Source organism: Bos javanicus, chromosome 21 (assembly GCF_032452875.1).
Source record: "Bos javanicus breed banteng chromosome 21, ARS-OSU_banteng_1.0, whole genome shotgun sequence".
NCBI lineage: Eukaryota > Metazoa > Chordata > Mammalia > Artiodactyla > Bovidae > Bos > Bos javanicus.
Window position 1 is genome coordinate 44,783,119 of NC_083888.1, and position 14,627 is coordinate 44,797,745.

The 14,627-nt window shown below is 38.0% G+C and overlaps 1 protein-coding gene across 3 annotated transcripts in view; it reads left to right on the plus strand.

The window, feature by feature from the left end:
- LOC133233946 (protein FAM177A1) overlaps positions 1-14,359 on the plus strand; it is a 68,861-nt gene extending 54,502 nt beyond the window's left edge. For 2 of the 3 annotated variants that reach the window (XM_061394132.1, XM_061394131.1), the window contains 4 exons: positions 4,783-4,956; positions 11,637-11,703; positions 12,288-12,385; positions 12,685-14,359. In XM_061394132.1, coding sequence (XP_061250116.1) covers positions 4,783-4,956; positions 11,637-11,703; positions 12,288-12,385; positions 12,685-12,891 — 546 coding nt within the window. In that variant the 3' untranslated portion in view covers positions 12,892-14,359. The remainder of the gene's footprint in view (positions 1-4,782; positions 4,957-11,636; positions 11,704-12,287; positions 12,386-12,684) is intronic. The other variant, XM_061394133.1, reaches the window with a different exon arrangement.
- The last annotated feature ends 268 nt before the right edge of the window (positions 14,360-14,627 follow it).

Here is a 14,627-nt window from a genome sequence, read left to right on the forward strand (position 1 = left end):
AACTACTTGAATGTAAGACATTTCCCCCAAACTCCAGATTCCTGGAGAATGGTGCCCAAATGTTTGTTCTAATATTATAAGTAGTTTGCATTAAAAAAAAAAGTTGTCCAGAGGCTAGACTGTATATGGAGTTGTTTTTTGTCCTGCTTAGGAAGGAGGAAGGTAACCTGCAAGAAGGAATTCAAGGGTAACGCTAAATGGTTACAAAGCCACTTGCCATGTTCAGTTGAGTCGAGACCTCTTGTTGACAGGAGGTATACTTGAGCTGACCCTTTTAGTCCACAGTGTTTGATGTGTTTTCCATTTGATTCTTCCTTCTGTTACTGGAATTGTTTCGGTCACGATTTCAGCTTTGAATCTCTCTAGTAGCAAAGTATACATACCTGTACTGATTTACCAGATGAATGTTGGAAGAGAGGCTCTTTGTTGCAACTTAGTACTGTTATGTTATTTTTGCAGTCTTGGTTAAAAAATAATAAAATAAATATTCAAACGTAGAGAAGTCCCATAGAGCAAAGAGGAAAAAATCATAGGGATCCCCCTATCACCCGTTTCTCACATTCACTTTCCCCAAAAGTAACTGTTAGGTTTCTGGTGTATTCTTTCTGGGATTGCCTGTGCATATATAATCCTGTTATACACAAGTGGGTTCATATATACACACAGTTTTCTAACTTTCCCTTTGTGCTTTCTCATGCACATTCCTGTAGCAGAGATGTTTCCGGGAATCCCAGATCTATGCCCAGTTGACCACAGTAAGAGGGGAGAGGCCACTGAGGTGGAGACTTGGGTGGAAGGAGAGCCTGCCATCCTCTGTTTATCAGAACTGAGAAATCCCAAGGGTCATGTCGGGAAGGAAGTAAGAGACAGGAACCTGGGTGTGTGTTTAGAATTAGGCTTCAAACCAGGCCGTTCAGCATCTGCTCCAACTAGACTTTTAAGCAGAATCTCAGCTTCAGTATTATTAAAGGAGTTAAAATTTCAGTACTGCTTGTTCATTTGTTTTATTAGCACGCCTGCACCAAGCACGATGTGCCAGGAGCTGTAGGCTAAAGGATACAGCAGTGAGGGATACACACTGTGCCTGCTTCCATGTTGCTGATCACCTCTCTAGCGAAGATGATGCAGAATAAATTCCAAGCGTAATACATGTTTTTAAGAAGTTCTGGGCACTATGGGAGTATATAAAAAGACAATTGCCGTTGAAAACAGGCCAAAGAAATAAGATAAGCAGATTTAAACAGTACAGTTAACCATGAAAGATAATAAAATGTTAATTGACATTGCAGTTCATAATTTCCTGGTGTTAGAAAATTGTTTTGTCAGATCATTGGCATTTGTTGAAATGGAGTTTCTGTAGTTGGCAGTGACAGTTTTCTTACCAGCAGGTTTATTGTTTATCTGTAAAAATGAAACCTTTGCAAATTCAGAGAATAGCTTTCGTAATTGTTGGAAATTTTGAATCGAATTATTTTCTGGTTGGTTTTACCTATCAGTATCTTCCTTAACTAACTGCCCCCCTACTTCTTGCCAAGCAGAGGTTGGAATCACATGGCATAGGTTCTTTCACAGATTTTTTTTTCTACTTGATAATCTGGTTCCTTAAGATGAGGAACTTAAGGAGCTATTGACTCCTTAAGAGAGATGAGGAGCTATTGACAAACTACAGCCTGTGGGCCAGATCCCACCAGCCACTAACTTGTATAAAGTTTTATTGGAACATAGCCTATTCATTATGTATTGTCCATGGCTGCTTTTGCAGAGTTCAGTAATTGTCACGGAGATTACATGGCCCTCAGAGCCTAAAATAGTTACTCTCTCTCCTTTGTGGGAAAAGTTTACTCATTCCTGTTTAAGCTGCTATACCTAAAGCTTGGGTTTTACTGTATCAAAAATGAATATTAAAAATTTCAAAGAAAACTTAAATGAAAATCTCTTTAATAAAGATCTTTGTATGGAATATGATGATTAGAATAAATAAAATGCCTTTTGAAATTGCATATCATGTATAGAGTATTACTCAAAGTTCTGTTTGTACTTAACTAACTTTGGCATTAGAATGAAAAAATGTGAATCATGTTTCAGCCTTCCTCTTTGTAGTTTTTTTTTTATCTTCTTGAAAAAAATATAGCCAAGAGTCAGTTAATGGAGTTAGTAGATAAGTTTATACCAGTTGTTATGACCCAGCCAGAATGTTTTTATTCATTAAAGCTGTCTAAAGAAGACAAAATAGTTAAACCAGTGAGAGACACCCTTTCTCCTTTGCCTGTGTCTTAGAAAAGAAAACTTAAACCAATGAGAGATTGCTAGAGGGAGAATGAAAATCTTCTTCAGCTCTGATGGGGGTGGGGTGGGGGTGGAATAAGGCATCATGATGGACTACAGAAGGTCTCAACTCTGTTCATTGATTGGGATTGGTGCTTTAGCATCAGATCCACCCAGTTCATATGATGACTGGAGATCTAACCCAGCTCCTCTGACTTTTCCTTGCCTATAAAGTCTTGGTCCAAAAGGAGACATTGGTGTCAGGACAAGCATAAACCAAATTTGATGTGAAGGGGGAAAAATGAGATTGGGTAGGAACGGCTCACCATGCTTAGGGATTGGTGACAGAAGAATGATGGTGTGGGTGGGCCGTTTGTTGTCCATCTTATTTATGGACACTATAAAGGGGTGGTTTTCCTTTATTAAGGACTAGGATATATTTGAAACCTCAGGACAGCTAGGGAGAATTGTGGTTTTGTTTTTTTCAGGTTATTTTATAGATAGGCCATGTTGTCAAGATTTTTATCTCAGTTTGCTCTACATCAGCTATAGTTGCTGTCAGTGATGTTCACGTGTGTCATGGAACAATGCATGGGTTCTTTGGGTTGGATATACCTGGATTCAAATCCTGGCCTATGACTAAACTTAACTTTGGAAAGTGAAGGAAAGAGAAGAACCATATCTGTTTTCTAAGAAGGACTTTAGAGGGTTAACAGGAAATAATTCATAAGAATAAAGTTACTTATACTTGCATAACTGGGCAATTCTGGGCAAGTCCATTATTTTATCAGTGCAACTCCATATCTTTGCAGGTGCAATTCAAAAAACTTTTCTAGGTTTGAACAACAATCATGGGTTTAAATTATGTGTTGGCATATCTCCAACCGTATCATCGTGCTCAGTCACATATGACTCTTTGCAACCCCGTGGACTGTGACCTGTCCTGAAGTGGGTTGCCATTTCCTCCTCCAGGGAATCTTCTCGATCCAGGGATCAAACTTGTGTCTCCTACATCTCTTGCATTAGCAGATGGAATCCACCTGCCAATGCAGGAAATGTGAGTTTGATCCCTGGGTTGGGAAGCTCCCTTGGAGAAGGAAATGGCAACCCACTCTAGTATTCTTGCCTGGGAAATCCCATGGACAGAAAAGCCTGGCAAGCTGCAGTCCCTGGGGTCACAGAGAATCCTTATAGAGGATGAAATTTTTGAACTCTGGACTCCGTCCTGGATAGTCCCACCAACATGAAGTCTAAGCATGCTAGTCATTTTAGGTTTAGGTTTAAATTTGAACCAGTAATACAGGAACATTCTCATCATGAAAATAAAACAACAACAAAATACACAAAGCATAAAAAGCCCACTTGACCTCTCCTTTACCTGTACCTCCTTCCCCATCTTTGTACCTAACCCGAGGGGTAACCAGTGTTGTCAGATTTTTTTTTCACAATTACTTGTGCTGTGCTTTTTTGAAATCTTCTTATTAAGAAGATACAAGAGAGGCTTTCTTAGGAATTTAAACTTGCGACAAGATGACAAGGAAAAGCTCTTCATCCTCTCCCACAAAATGCGTTTGCTCTAAGTTTTGGAACATTGGCTGTATGTATGTGGTTAAAATTAGTGTTTCTTTAGGAATGAAGTTTGGATATAATTAGAATTCCTTAGACTATTATAGTTTTAAAATTTGTAAAAATATTTTTACTATCAGGAAAACTGTTGCCCTGTATGTATTAGTGCCTGAGAAGTCTGGAAGTTCTCATATAGAACACTGATGGCCTGCTTTCCAGATTTGGTTTACAAATGAGTTTTATTTGACCTGCATGGTGCTTTAAAGTTTTTCAATATTAATGTCTTTAGTTGGGGCATGTTTTTGTTTAAAGCTCTACTCTTCATCGATAGAAGTATTTACTCATTTGTGGTACCTGCTTGGACCTAAAAGGCATTTGAATTTGGGACTTCTGTTTTGAGAAAAGGAGAGGTTCAGAATTAAGCTGAACTGGTTTTGGTTTGCTCACACATAGCTTAACTCAAATCTAAAGACTTACCGTGGTTACCTAATACAAATTGTTTTTTTATACTACATATCTAACATGTTTATGTATCTGTATGATTTTCCTTTGATATTACACATTAATTCCTTCATAATTCTTTAAAATTATTGATGTCCAGCATATCTTCACATATTATACAGCATTGGAATGCTGTGACCTAAAGTGTGCTGCTTGATTTCTAAGCTTTTGACTTAAAAAGTTTAATTGGTTAAGTTTTATTTTTTAACCTTGGTGGTGAGTGTGCAGAGGTTTGCTTTGTTATTCAGTTCGTTAAACCCTTCATTTTTGCTGTCGATATTCTTTTATGTGTGTGACCTGTCTTATTTTTTTAAAAAACTGTTTATAGACTGGCTTATATTTCTTTATTCCCTAAATAAAGCAAGCCCAAATAGTTTTTTTTTTTGGTTATATGGAAGAAAATTAATCTGACTTGAAACTCTCCTTTTCCTGATTTATTATTGACATTAGATGAGTAATGAAAGAGGCTTTGAAAATGTAGAACTGGGAGTCATAGGAAAAAAGAAGAAAGTCCCAAGGAGAGTCATCCACTTTGTTAGCGGTGAAACAATGGAAGAGTACAGCACAGACGAAGATGAAGTGGACAGCCTGGAGAAGAAAGACGTTCTGCCTCCTGTTGATCCGGTAGGTGTGAGACTGATGAGCCTTTTGTCAGTGGGTTTTGTTCTAGCTGATTTGTTTCCCTTAATCACTGAATGGAAGGAACCATTTGCTGCTGCTGCTGCTGCTGCTAAGTCGCTTCAGTCATGTCCGACTCTGTGTGACCCCATAGACGGCAGCCCACCAGGCTCCCCGTCCTTGGGATTCTCCAGGCAAGAACACTGGAGTGGGTTGCCATTTCCTTCTCCAGTGTATGAAAGTGAAAAGTTGTGTCCGACTCTTCGAGACCCCATGGACTGCAGCCTAGCAGGCTCCTCTGTCCATGGGATAGGTTTAAATAAACTATATTCTGGTTATAACATTGTGTTTTGATTTTGATAGAAAGCAGTATTTTTACACAGTATGGATGGACCTCTTTCCTGTCTTGAGTAGCGTGAATGGTTTATTTTTGAGAGTCAGAAGTTTTTTGTCAGCATGGATAAGTTTCTTTCAGATTTACTTCACTAAGCAGAGTGCTTGAATTCCTGTCCCTTTGTATTAAATGTTATATGCCGCTGATGGTTGTCACTTCTTTTTTATATCGCCTCGTTTTGATTAGGAGTGTATAGTTCCTAACTGTGTTCCTCACCAGCTGAACTTAAGAACTTCTAAACTATTAAAGATGTGACTATAAAATTACGATTAGTTGTACATTTTTAAAAAGGGAATGTTGCCCTTCTAAGTAGTCATTCTGAGAGTTCAGTTGCTGAAATATTTACTGACTTTGTAAAAGGTACTGTTTTAGATGCTGGTGATACAGCAATGGACAGTGTAAATTTATGCTCTTACACCGTAGACAGAAGGGTAATAAACAATATAATTATCAGACTATGGATAGTTCTATGAAGAAAATAAAGCAGAGTAGCAGAATAGAGAATTATTCATTTAGATTTGGTTTAAAAAGTGTTATTACTAGTTTTTCTTCAGATTTGGTTCTAATAAATTTTAGTTATTAAAAAAATCAGATGCACATTCTCTATTGTAGCAAACATTCAAAGGACTGTAAAACTGTACATTGAGGGCAATTCCAAATGCTTGCAGAATACTGTAGAAGTGTCTCCTGCAGTGGTAGAGCTGTTAGGTGGAGTGTTCTACAGGTGTCCGTCAGGTCTGGTTGCTTTATAGTGTTCTTTGTTTTCCGTTGCCTTGTTGATCTGCTGCCTAGTTGCCCTATTCATTATTGAAAATGGAGTGTTGGAGTCTCCAACTGTGATTGTTGAATTGTCTATTTCTCCCCTCATTTCTGTCAGTTTCTTTTTCCGTCTATTAAAATTTTCATTTCAGTTATTGTACTTTTTCAACACCAGAATTTTCATCTGGTTCTATTATATAATTTCTCTTCATTTGATGTGACATTGCTATCATACCTTCCTTTATTTCTTTACACGTGTGTGTGTGTGTGTTTGTGTGTGTGTGAGTCGCTCACTCGTATCTGACTCTTTGTGACCCCATGGACTATATTTCACCAGGCTCCTCTGTCCATGGAATTGTCCAGGCAAGAATACTGGAGCGGGTTGCAATTCCTTTCTCCAGGGGATCTTCCTGACCCAGGAACCTGCGTCTCCCTCACTGCAGGCAGATTCTTTACCATCTCAGCCACTAGGGAAGCCCTATGGTTTCCTTAATTCTTTGAACATACTTATAAAGGCTACTTTGAGTTTTTCCTGTTAAATCCAACATCTGGTCACTCTCACAAGTAGTTTTGTTGTCTGCTTTTTTAATTTTCTTCCCAGTGTATGGGTCATGCTTTCCTGTCTCTTTGCATGTCTCATACTTTTTTTTTGAAACTAGACATTTTAGATAATATATTGTAACAACTCTGGGTGGGCCCCTCTCTGTCTTCCCAAATCTCCACTACCCAGGATCTTGATTTTGTTGTAATATTTGCTTGTTTATTTGTCTAGTCAGTTGATGGGTTCTTTTAACAAATTCTGTTTCCTCCTCACTTGCTGTTCTCTGCTTCAAACTAGCTGATCAACTACAGTTGATCCTGTATCTTGATAGAATCGAAGAATTTCTTCCCAAGTACCTTTTACCAAAATCTTCACTGATTTTGAGAGTACCCTTAAGCTTGGACTTTTCCACTTCTGTTGCAGATGAAGTCAGTTCACACGGCAGAAATTAGGAGCAATCTGTCTGATGGCCTGCTTTTCCTCCTGGGCAAAATCTCTTAGGTAGAGAGCTCCAGAGTGGGGGGTAGGGATAGTAGTGCATTTCTTCGTGACCCCCCTACTTTAGGAGCTGAATGCTCAGTTGAGGTTGGGAGCAGAAGGAAGCCTTAGGTCATGGCTCATCTCTTCTGGCATGGAACCACTGGCTAATGAACTGGGGTCAGTGTCGCCGTATTCTCACTTGCACCATGCTCAAGGTAGAGCCTCCATTATGTTAGTGGAAGCTGATGGAAGAAGGGAGCCCTCCCCTGTCAACTGCACTCACCTGGGAGTTAGTCTCAGGAATAGATGGCTTCTGGGCAGGTTGAGAAATGCTGATTAATGTCCCATTCTTTCTGGAAAGAAACGCCTCTAGTTGGAAGCTGGGGGTGGAAGGAGCCCTGTGCTCTTAGTTGCACCAGTCTGCAGTGGACTTTCCATTTCACTTTGCTGGGAAGGCCTATGATCTTGGTTCACGTACTGCATACTCATTTTCTTATCACATTTTCCTTTATTTTCTTGATTAGTTATTTACTCATTTGTCATATACCCTTAGGACCATTTCCAGAGGCTTTAAATGTTCATTTAAAATAATTTTCACCAGTTTCACTGGGTTGTGGGTTCTCAGGGTTCCTCCCACTCTTTTGCTGGAAGTCCCTATCCATTCTTAAAATTGTAAGTTACCCTCTATGTAGCATGTTGTCGTTGGAATTTATTTGAATTCTTAAGCCTAAACTAAGACAAGAAACCTGGGTGATAAGAAACCTGTCTGTATTTCCTTCACCGGAAGGCAGCATGCTTAGTCCGAGCTGATTTTCAGGTCTGGCCAGTCGTGGAGTAGTCACCTTGCTGTGGCCAAGACTGGACTCCCACTGCGCTTCCTGTTGTTCCCATACCTTGACTACTGTAAACAATGCTGCAGTGAACATGAGAGTGGAAATACCTCTTTGAGATTCTAATTTCAGTTCTTTTGGGTACTACCCAGAAGTGGGATTGCTAGATCATATGGTATTTCTGTTTTTAATTTTCTGAGCAACCCTCCATACTGTTTTCCATAATGGCTACACCATTTTGCATTCGCACCGACAGCAACTAAGGGTTCCAGTTTCTCTGCATTCCTCACCAACATTTGTTACCTTTTTTAGCAAAGTACCAATTATCCTCTCAGGTGTTAATCACTGAAGACAGATCTAGCTTCACTTAATGTGAAGAGCAGACTGTCCATTTTCTGTTTGTTTCTGCTGCTGCTAAGTCGCTTCAGTCGTGTCCTACTCTGTGCGACCCCATAGACGGCAGCCCACCAGGCTCCCCTGTCCCTTGGATTCTCCGGGCAAGAACACTGGAGTGGGTTGCCATTTCCTTCTCCATCTGTTTGTTTCTATTGCATCATAAATCTGAGAACAAAGAAATTTGGGAAAGGTATTGGCATTGGTATTGGTATGTTTATATAGAAGATTTGTAGAACTGACCCAGTTAAAGATAAGCCCAGATATTTTAAATAAAGATTTAAGAATAATACTCCTGGCATATGGTACCTGATAGAAAGTAAGAAATGGAGACCTAGGTCTTTTTACAATTTTCCTTAGATTTTTTACCTTAGATGTGTCTTAAGAATAGACATATTTCCAGTGATTCCTTTAACCTGTGGTAATTTTGTTTAGGGTTCCTCAAATATGCATATATATGTGTATTTAACTATACACATTAAAGACTTTGATTATGCACATAATTGCTACCTATATAAATGGATTGATGCCTTTCATAATATAGTCAGAACTAAAAATGATCTGGGCTCAGTTTTGCCTATCAAATTTTAAGAAAGGAAAAGGATGTGGGACTTCCTTGGTGGTCCAGTGGTTAGGACTCCACCCTTCCACTACAAGGGGTATGGGTTCAATCCCTGGTTGGGGAACTAAGATCCTGCATGATGCAAGGCATGGCCAAAATAATAAAAATAAATAAAAAGGAAAAGGACAGTATACTGTAATGAGGGCACAAGGGAATGGACAGTCTCATATTACTGGTGAATATTTATTGGTAAGTTTTCTGTTGTGAAGTTTTACATTGTGAAGGGCGAGCTTTCCAAATGATTATATTTTGGGCCTAGTTTTTCTGCCTGTAGAAATAGAAGCGTTTAAGAAATATGCTTAATATTTTCAATATAGTAAATGGGAAAACCAGCAGGATAGAAAAAGTGTAATAATGTTGTAAAACACATGTATGCTTAGGTTTAAAATTTTTTTTAATTTTAATTAATTTTTGACTGTGCTGAGTCTTTGTTGCTGCATGTGGGCTGTCTCTAGTTGCTAAGAGCGGGGTCTACTCTCTCACTGCAGCGCTCAGGCTTCTCATTGCGCAGAGCACAGGCTCTAGGCACGCAGGCTTCAGAAGTTGAGACACACAGGCTTAGTTGCTCTGCGGCATGTGGGATCTTCCTGCGGCATGTGGGATTGAACCTGCCGTGTGCCTGCATGGGCAGGCAGATTCTTAACCACTGGATCACCAGGAAAGTCCCAAAATAGCAAGGCTTAATAGTTTGTTATTAAGGAAGTGAATAATTATTCAGGAAGAAATAGATACTTAAATTTTTGAAGAAATGAATGAACCTACTAGAGTTTGCACCCATAACCTGGAAGTCTTGAAGACTCTAGATCTTTCAGTTCTCCTGTTAACTGGGACAGTGGGGGCAGTAGTGATGCCGGTAGTGGTGTCAGGGTTCCAGACTCTAGGTCAGCGTCTGAACAAAACACCCCATTCATTCATTCTGTATAATTTTGTGTGATAATGATAGATGGTTTTCAGGAATCCTTATCCAGTGTCTTAGCTCTGGAACAGGTTTGACCCATTGGTAGTTACAATCTGGACGTTAGCAATTATTTTCTGTAGAAACAACCTCAAGATAATTGTTCCAGTGGGAGTTATGTACTTTCCTTCAAAATCTTGCTGAATCTTTTTCTAAGTAATTTCTTGGCCCTATCACTTACTATGTGTTATAGAAATTGATTCCATTCCCTTTATTTCTGCACTGTCCCACTTGCTGTAAGACATATGTAAACGCTAGTGTTAGAGCATATTAAACAGAGCCCCTGAACTAACCCTTATCCCACATGAGAAATGCCTTCTGCTCTGAATACAGAAGATATAGCAGATTTGATCAGGGAGCCAGAAATATACAGTACTTTCTTGAATGTATTTGTTTGCTTGGACATCCATTCTCGTGTGAAGAGAGACAAAGGAGGTACCTTTCTTGTGTGTCCTTTCAAAAATAGTGTCACCTACTTTTCATTTTGTTTCCTCCTCTGCTTTAGCCTGTCTGCCCAGTCTTAGATATATCCTTTTAAAATAATATTTGAAATATATGATGCTATTTTTTAAAGTAATTTGCATGAGAACTTGATTAGACACATAGTGTCCACTCAAAATGACTTGAAAGCCCTCAGGTGAAAATTTTTCCTTAACCAGGAAGAAAGGAAATAACACTGAAATTGGCAACCTTGTCAGCTTCAGATATCAGGAAAGGACCATACTTCCATTTCACCAACAGAAAAGAAGCAGTTTCTAGTGTCTGTGGTTTTCAGTCTTGCAGATATTCTTGTATTTGGTTTTTTAATGCTCTTGTAATCATCAGCATATCTTATCTAAGAAGATTATGGATTAAGGCTTATCTTTTTCTTCTCTCTGAGAAACCAATATGGAAACAATACTAATGTATTTGATAGAGCCTATGCTCTATAACTGTGTTTTCTTTTCATAAACAAAAATATTGGTATATTGAAGCATGCTCCTATGACCAGTTTCCTCCATAGAGGCAAACTGTCATCCATGTGTCAGGCTTTATAGAAGTCTTCTATGGAATTACAGCACCAAGGTTAACTATGAGGTGTGTAGTGTGGATGGCAGTCTGCCAGTGTTTCTAGCCTGCCAGTTATGTTAAACTTTTCTTGGGTTGCATGGTCTAGTCCCTTTTTAATCCTTAAATTAACAAAAGAACTCATCTTGCCACTTACTGGTTACTTATTTTCTTACCATTGAAAGTTCATTTGATATGCCCTCACTTATCCTTAATTTCTCTGAACCTCAGTTCACCACTAAACCAGAAGTGTGTTGTATGTATGATTCCTTACAAATCTTTCAATTGACTGTATACACACTGTGATGTGTTTCTGAACAATGAAGACAGAAAAAAAAAAGCAGCAAGACAGGAGAAAGGAAGGCTCTGGATTATCAGTTCGTAAATAATCAAGGTTGTGACTTAACAACTCCATTTCAGTGACTGCCACTTTTTTGGGTTATTCCATGGACTTAAGGTGATGGTAGTTGTATGGGTGAATGTTAAATGTCTTTGTGACATTCTGTCTACAAAGCTTTTAATTTTCTTTATTGGATTGTAGCCTATTTGTTATACTATCTATAGAATATTCTGTGTACCCACCAAGTATTTGACTGCTTCATCCTGGCCTAAATATATGGAATAAATTTAAGTATGAAGGTTGCTAACCTAACCTCTTGTTGCAGACAAAACTTACCTGGGGCCCCTACTTATGGTTTCACATGCTTCGTGCTGCCACATCCACCCTCTCAGGTATTGCTTTTTTGTTTGAATGTTGTATAACCAGTATCATATATTCCCAGAACAGGAACTTGGCCAAGTAGGGTGTTTCAGAAATGAAGGAGAAACAATGGGGAGTTTAGTCACGCCCTTCTCAGCAGCTAGCTAGCTACCACTGGAGATACTAATCTAACCTATACTTCACCTTAACACATTCTTTAGCTTCTGGATGTGCTTTGAAGAAAAAATGACTGAAAAACAGCTATACTCATTTAGATACAGTTTTCATGTTTGTGAACATGAACAGAAAAGGTCTGTTAGCAGTTATTTTTCTGTTTTGCCATTTCGTTCCCTGACATTGTTCTCATTCTATTTGACTGCTTATTTATTCCCAGCAGTGTTATTGGGAGCCCAGAAGGAGCCACTAGTGTTTCTTGGGGAAATCAAGGAAGATACACAGATAAGATGTACCGAATGTTGATAATCTCTCCGAGGGCGGGGACTGTAAATTTTTTATTCCTACAGTGCTTTGCACATAGAAAGGGCTCAAGAAATGTACATGGAATTATGTAAACCATTTGACTTTTGTATTTTTTTTATAACTTTTATATTTTTAGTGTGTGACTTTCTTGGAGAGAAGATTGCATCTGTTTTGGGCATCAGCACCCCAAAATACCAGTATGCAATTGATGAGTATTACCGGATGAAGAAGGAGGTGTGTCTCCTTTTTACATTTTCTTGATTCAGTTTCATTTGTTGTGGACTGAATGGGTTGCATAATGAAGACGTGTATCCTCTAGCTCTCCCAGAGATAGCCTCCTAACACTAGGTGCTTCATTCTAGTCATTCTTTATCAGATTAGCATGCATTTTAGAATTTTGTAATACTTAGATTTTCCTAGGATTGATGTGCACAATTAAGCTAGATTTCATTGTGCTGGGTGCTGAAAGTGGGAGAAAAATACTGTTCCATTTGGACATTTATGTTTCAACTCTTGTTGTTACTTCTTTTTAGGAAGAAGAAGAAGAAGAAGAAAATAGGATGTCAGAAGAAGCAGAAAGACAATACCAACAAAATAAGCTGCAGGCTGATTCCGTTGTTCAGTCTGATCAACCAGAAACGCTGGCATCCAGTTCATTTGTGAATCTCAATTTTGAAATGGAGGGAGATTGTGAAGTAATTACAGAAAGCAAACAAAATCCAGTCTCTGTCCCTCTGTAGAATGAAATGACTATCAGACTTCTAAGGTAGTTTTTATACCAGAAACTTTCACATTCTCTATTCAATGGGTCTTGGGACTTAATACAATTATTTATATTTTAAATTATTATCAAGAAAGGGAAGAATGTTTCTTTATTCTTAAACTCTATCTAGCAAAAGCCAGATTTGAAATTTGGATCTTTGTATTGTGCTTTTACTGTGTCAAATTAGTGCTTTGGTTTTAAAATGATCTTTAAAAAAGGTAAGGACATTCTAGAGCCTTAACCACCAACTAGGAAGAGTTAAATTATCAAGCTTGTCTTTGTGTAAGAAAAAAAATGGGTAAGTTGCTGATGAAGACTAACTGGAGCTGATATTTGTGGTCTTGGATTAAAATGAGGATTTTTGCCCTCGATTTTCTCATGTTATGTCTTATATTTATATATCTAACCATTCATTTCATACTAAGGATGGTTTACTGAGTGTAATAAAAGGAACACGATAAAAGCATTTTGGATTTTCTTTCCTTGAGAATTAACTTTATTTCATGGGAAGGTGATTGAGTTTATAACACCAAATATTAAGATGGGTTTCCATTTTTAATGAAGGTTATTTAATCTTACTTTCTCTTTCAGTAGTTATTCAGATTTAAATAGCTAAGTTTGAACACTAGTTATGGGATAAATTTATTACTGTATTTGTATTCAAATAGTAATACCTAGTGATTATCCACATAGCATTCTGGTTATGTCAGTCATTCAATCCTGAATGCCTCCTCTGGGTCATGTAGTTGCAGGGTGATATTGGGGGACAAATGAAGACTTAACCGTCCAGGGGTTCACTGTTAAATATTGTACAAGGTGCAGTGGTGGCATAATGAAATGAACAGTCACTAACCACTTGGAAGTAGCAACAGTGGAGGGTTTGCTTGACCTGGTTGGCCATCCCTGTACCCACTGTGCCATTAGCAGACCTCACAAAAGTATAATATGAAACTAATTTTGAAAATATTCCTGTATGTGTTCAGAATCTTAAGAGGTATCTGTATGACTTTGATTTATAACTTAATGTAAGGAGAAATGTATATTTTAGATATGGGGCTGCTACAAACCTATTCACAAACTTAAAGAGCCTTTAGAGATTAATCGTTGTTAATAGTCTTCTAAATAGCGTTAAGTTCAGTCTTAAATATATCTGCCTAAAGTATAGCTTCAAACAAACAACATAGGTGCATTGGGCTTATTATGGAAGTCTGTTAGCAGTGAGCATCTGGCCACTAAGCTCTTTAATTGAAATTTGAAGGATTTAGGAAGATAATTCTTTTTTGGAATCCTGTTACATGGATTCATAGTATGGTGGTTCATGGCATGTGATGGTAATCTTTTTAGTCATGGATATAAATTATATAATTTAGTGCTTAAAGAGTTAATCTTCAGATTATGTAATGTCATCATAAATTATAGTTTACCAGTAAAGAATGATAATCTGATGTGTTCCCCTTGTTTTTATCTTCATTCGAGAAGATATGCAAACTCATATTTATTTGGGTATCCTGTAAAGGCAAGCATATCTAAAGGTGACCTGAATCTTCTCTCTCTAGAGGTACCAGATGTAAAAGAGTTGACTCAGAAAGTTTTCTGATTGTAGTAGAAGGAAGATAATGATTTATGAAGGTGTTACATTTCTTGAATTTTATTTTTACTTGTCCAACAATGGCCAGTTTGTAATGTTTATATAGATATTCACTGTGCCTTAAA